The following is a 5,531-nucleotide window of genomic DNA, read 5'->3' on the forward strand; positions in this document are numbered from 1 at the left end:
TCTTCTTCTGAAAGCATAGCAGTATCAGGAACCATGCCGTATCATGAACAGGTATCTCAGGGTAACAAACGTTTTACTACTTATCTAGTATGCTTCACCTGAGTGGGGCTGTGAGGAATAAATTAGTCTTCGCTTGCGGAAGGATTCCACTTGCAGTTCCTTGTAAATCACAACCATCTTGAGCTCGTTTCATCTATGCTGCCTATATGTTTGGTGCCTTTTTTCAGACATTTTGGTTCCAAACTAATTTTCTGCAGGTACTTGTGCATCAGGCTTTGCTTGAAAGCAGTCGCCATCAGCTGAGAACGAGGCCATGTGCCATTCCATGACGCGGGCTTCATCAACCAAGTTTTAATGTTTGTTTTCTTTAGCTGGCGTGAGATGTTGAGTTTCTTCTTCCAGGGCACTCTGCGTTCAGACACGATGATTGAATGATTGCTTTTGAATTCCTGGAAATCCGGAATGAGTCCGGTTGAAGTTATTCTACCAATAATTACTCTGGGAAGATGAATCTACTCTTTAGATCACTTGCATCTTCCAGTCTCGTGGTGAACGCAGAATAGAAATCATGTCGCCTATTGTTGCCTTCATCTTAACCTTGTCGCCTTCCCTTATTAATCTGATTCCCGTGGGTGGTGATGGCTGCTGTTTTTTAGCATTAAGCTTTGTGCAGGTCTATAGATTTGGCGATTTCTACAACGAAATTGCCGACTTACATATGCTTTAAATCCTCTAAGACATGAAGTCAAAAAGTTGTCCAATGCGCAGACAATTGGTCCATACTGCCTGGATGTTGGCTCTTGCTCTTTGCACAATAATGGAAGTCGTTTGGGTTTGGTAACACCACGCAGAAGAAAAGCGAATAATTTATGATCAGTATTCTAGAGAACCCTCCTGGACTACGGGCGCTCCAGTGCCCGGTCCTACTGTATTCATAGTCCTTCACGGGTAAGTCCTACTGCTACCACACGGCCATCGTCCTCTATTGAATCGCAAATCCTTTGCACTGTGAGTTCCTTTTTGCTCATTGTATTAGCATTTTCCACCTCTTAGCGTTGTAGTTGCGCTCTTAGTAGTTCCACATCTTATCACTGTAGTGAAAAATGATGTTATGCAATTCTAATATAATATCAAAAATGTCAGTATATTTAAGATTATTACGAAACGTGAGGCTGAAGTCTATGTTCATGAAAATAATTCTAATTCTTTTCCTAAAGCGTTCAAACTCATAACTGTTGGATCCATGGATGGAAAATGAAGCCGCGTCTCTATGAAGACTATGAAGTAGAAATAACATACAGGCAACATAATATATATATATATATATATATTATATAAAATAGACCTGTGTATGCGTATTATTCGCTTTTCACGCGAGAGCGGCTGCGTGAATTGCTTCCATACTTGGGATGCGTGAATAATTTGACCTTGGATACATAAAAGGATCATCAGTTTATTATTTCTTTTCTTTATTAAAAATAAATTATATTACCTTATATATATGATTCACTACTTTAAAAAGGTTTATTAATATCAACTTCGTTATTGACGTAGCAACGGCAAAATTTCCGAAATATTTGCGAAATATCCCACTCTCTGTTTCAATCTTTTCATTTCAAATTTTAATTCACTGCTTGCAAACAACTACGATAAATTGCCAAAAGAAATATTTACTAAATTCATAAATTTCACTTGAATCCGCACACTTGGTTAATTTCCGTACAATTTTATATTTATTTATATTTTGCGCGCCGTATTCAACTCTATGTATGTGTAGCCAGTGACACACGCACGCGGGAGTTTTTGTAGGTACATTTGTAGACATTTATGTATGCGCGTGTGCGTGTGTGCGTGTGTGAGAGGAAGAGCGAGTGAGTGAGTGAGTGAGAGAAGGGGTGTGTTGTCTTGTATACGTACATACATAAATATATATGCACACAACTTTTTTGTGTGTATGTGTGGGTGTGTGAGAGAGACAAAGGGATATATATATGTATATATATATATATATATATATATATATATATATATATAGATAGATAGATAGATAGATAGATAGATAGATATATAGAGAGAGAGAGGGAGAGAGAGAGGGAGAGAGAGAGAATGAAGTCTAACTGGCACTCTATCTCTCTCACACACACATACAAAAAAGATGTATGCATATCCATTTCTGTATGTACGTATACATGACAACACTGGCTCTCTCTCTCTCTCTCTCTCTCTCTCTCTCTCTCTCTCACACACACACACACACATACACACAGCCACACACACACATACACACAGCCACACACGTCCATTTCCTTTGATGTTTGATATTATAGGTATGTATGTTTGTGTATGTGTGTGTATGCGTGCGTGTTTGCGCGCGTGTGTTTGTGTGCATGCGTGCTCAATATACACTCTTATGCAGAAAGGCAGTGAGCAGATAAATAAAAATGATGAAGTTGCAGGATATGACAGAGGAAGATACACCAGTACTAATGAGGAGGTTTTGGGTGTATCTTCAATTTTACCCTTCAGGAGAGGCACCCAACCATCATTCATCTGAGTGTTCGTCTAGAGAATGGCCACAGGGTTATCTTTACAAAACAAACTGCTTGTAACAAGCACTTTCTCCAGAAGAAACTACCCTTATTGCCTTTTTTTAAAGTTATGTCAAGTAGATGAAGATGCAAGAAAACTCCCTTACCCATAATTACCCAAGTATTACACCTGGAAAAACAATAAATGGTGCAAGAGGAAACGTGGTGCTGACACCCTTGCAAGAGTTTACAGCGTCCACCCAAGCCAAGCAGAATGCTACTACTTACGACTCTTTTAGTATGAAGGACGTGGTCCCAAATTATTGCAAGATTTGAGGAGAGTAAGTGGTTGTGTGTGTGAAACTTATAAGGAAGTATGCTATCAACATAGTTTTTTAGAACATGATGAGCATTGAGACCTTGCATTGACTGAAGCATCAGTATCAGATTCTCCAAGGAAACTAAGTAACCTTTTTTGCAATTATACTGAATATGTGTCAACGTGGCAGTCCCCTACAGCTTTAGATGAAACATCGTGAGGACATGGCTGAGGACTGAAATTATGCAGGCAAACCCCAAAATCAATATTAAGTTCTGTGAACTTAATATTGTCCTTTTTAACCAAACACTGATTGAAATTGTGAATTAAGGTTTGTCCATGGGAGGCAAAAAATTGCATTTTTTTTATCTCGACTGTGAAAAATAGACTCTTAAATTAGTGATTTATCTTCAAGAGACATAACAAGAGAGACAGATTATGACATCACAGAGTTGGCTGCATTTGCGAATGAACATGAACCTAAATTTCATCCAGAACAACGCTGTGCGTATGATAGATTTATTTCATCAGTCAGAGAAAAATGCAGAGGAATTTTCTCTCTTGATGCTCCTGGGGACACTTTTGTAACAACATTGCTTCTCTCCAAGGTAAGGCGACAAAAAGGAATTGCAGTTGCTGTAGCATCGTCTGGCATTGCTGCTACCCGTCTCCCAGGAGGACGAACAGCTCATTCTGCTTTTAAATTACCGTTAAATCTGGTCACAAATAACAGTTCAATTTGTAACATAAGCAAAGGTTCAAGTTCAGCAAAAGTGTTGCGCCAATGCCACTTGATCATTTGGGATGAATGCACCATGTCACATAGAGGTGCAAGGAATCTCTGTATCAAACTTCACAGGACATAAGAGCCAACAATAAATCTATCGGGGGAGTTACATAAGTTTTAACAGGAGACTTCAGAGAGGCATTACCAGTCATTCCAAATGCATGCATTGAGTCTTCACACTTATGGAATAAAGTACAGAAATTCTCCTTCAGTACTAATGTGCCGGATTTAATTCAGGGGTACCAATGTGCAGAACATTTTCAACCTGGCTCCTCCAATCAAGAAATGGCAAAGTACCATTTGATGGGAATGGTGATTTCAATTTGGCTCATATTGCTATCATCGTGAATTCCACAGCTGAATTGAAGAACAGGATATTTCTAGACTTAAGTAATAATTATAATTCACATAAATGGTTGTGTGAAAAGGCAATTCTTGCTAAAAATGAGACAGTAGCAAGGATTAGCCATGAATTAGCTGATTCAGTCCTTGATGAAAATCAAGCTGTCTATTACCGAAGAGAATTCCTTAATTCTCTTGAGCCACATGAAATTCCTCCACATAAATTTTTTCTTAAGGTGGGAGTCCTAATAATACTTCTAAGTAACTTAGATCTTCTTAAATTATGCAATGGGACAAGGTTGATTGTGAAGGCATAATCACCTAATGTGATAGAGGTTACCATCATCACTGGATGTGCCCCTGGGAAAGAAGTTTTCCAGGACTTCAAATCAAACCAAAAGATGTGCCATTTGAGTTCACATGAACTCAATTCTTAGAGCAAATTTGCTTTGCAATGTCTATTAATAAAACTCAAGTTCAGAATTTGAAATCTACTGACTTGCACGTAACTGAGCCTTGCTTTTCTCATGGTCAACATTATGCTATTTGCTCCGGGATTGGTAGTTTGCAAGTCTTATTTGTCTATACTCCATACCAGAAAACAAAGAATGTTGTTTACCCAGAAGCTCTTAGGTAATTTGCTTCAACAAATGTGATAGAGTTTATCTCCCTTCATAAAAGTGGTAAATTTTGTATATTTGTTTATTATTATCATTATTATTATTAGTAGTAGTAGTGGTAGTAGTAGTATGAATTCGGAATTGATTTCCCAGTTGAAAAATAGATTGTATCCTAATTGAAGAATATATTGAATTTAAACTAACAAATTTCTATACAAGGTATATTCCGTTTTTCTTCCAATATATAAGTATAAAAACAACTTCATTCCCGGGCAACGCCGGATACATTTGCTAATATATATATATATATATATATATATATATATATATATATATATATTTGTGTGTGTGCGCGCGCGTTGTGTGTATGTATGTATGTATGTTCACGTAATCTCTAGCTTAAGGGGTGTTGCAAAACCTCATAATGATGTCGCAGTTACTTCTAGTCTATAGCTCAGCATCGTACTTCAAAACGTTGCGACGTGCTGTGAGGACAGTATCATTTCTAGTATGATCAGTTGCAAGTGATTTGTTTTAGCAAGATATGGGGAAGTGCTAGAATAATAGTTATAAATATTGACTTGCATAAATTTACTTTTATCTGTCTTATTTCTTTTATTGCCCACAAGGGGCTAAACATAGAGGGGACAAACAAGGACAGACAAAGGGATTAAGTCGATTACATCGACCCCAGTGCGTAACTGACACTTAATTTATCGACCCAGAAAAGATGAAAGGTAAAGTCGACCTAGGCGGAATTTGAAATCAGAACGTAACGGCAGACGAAATACCGCTAAGCATTTCGCCCGGTGTGTTAACGTTTCTGCCAGCTCGCCGCCTTATAATTTACATTTATTCTTCTGTTCTGTTAATAACATCAGAGATCTCGGATAACTGGTTCAGTTTGACACTAAGATCAAGTATTATCCTATCCA

The 5,531-nt window shown here is 37.8% G+C and overlaps 1 protein-coding gene across 1 annotated transcript; it reads left to right on the forward strand.

Annotated features, from left to right (window-relative positions):
• The first annotated feature begins 739 nt into the window (after positions 1-739).
• LOC149132023 (uncharacterized) lies at positions 740-3,713 on the forward strand. The gene is made up of 2 exons (XM_089366030.1): positions 740-837; positions 3,248-3,713. Exons 1-2 carry the CDS (start codon positions 740-742, stop codon positions 3,711-3,713), a joined length of 564 nt encoding a protein of 187 aa, XP_089222156.1.
• The last annotated feature ends 1,818 nt before the right edge of the window (positions 3,714-5,531 follow it).

Source organism: Octopus bimaculoides, chromosome 18, assembly GCF_046866305.1.
Source record: "Octopus bimaculoides isolate indiv1 chromosome 18, ASM4686630v1, whole genome shotgun sequence".
NCBI classification, from domain to species: domain Eukaryota; kingdom Metazoa; phylum Mollusca; class Cephalopoda; order Octopoda; family Octopodidae; genus Octopus; species Octopus bimaculoides.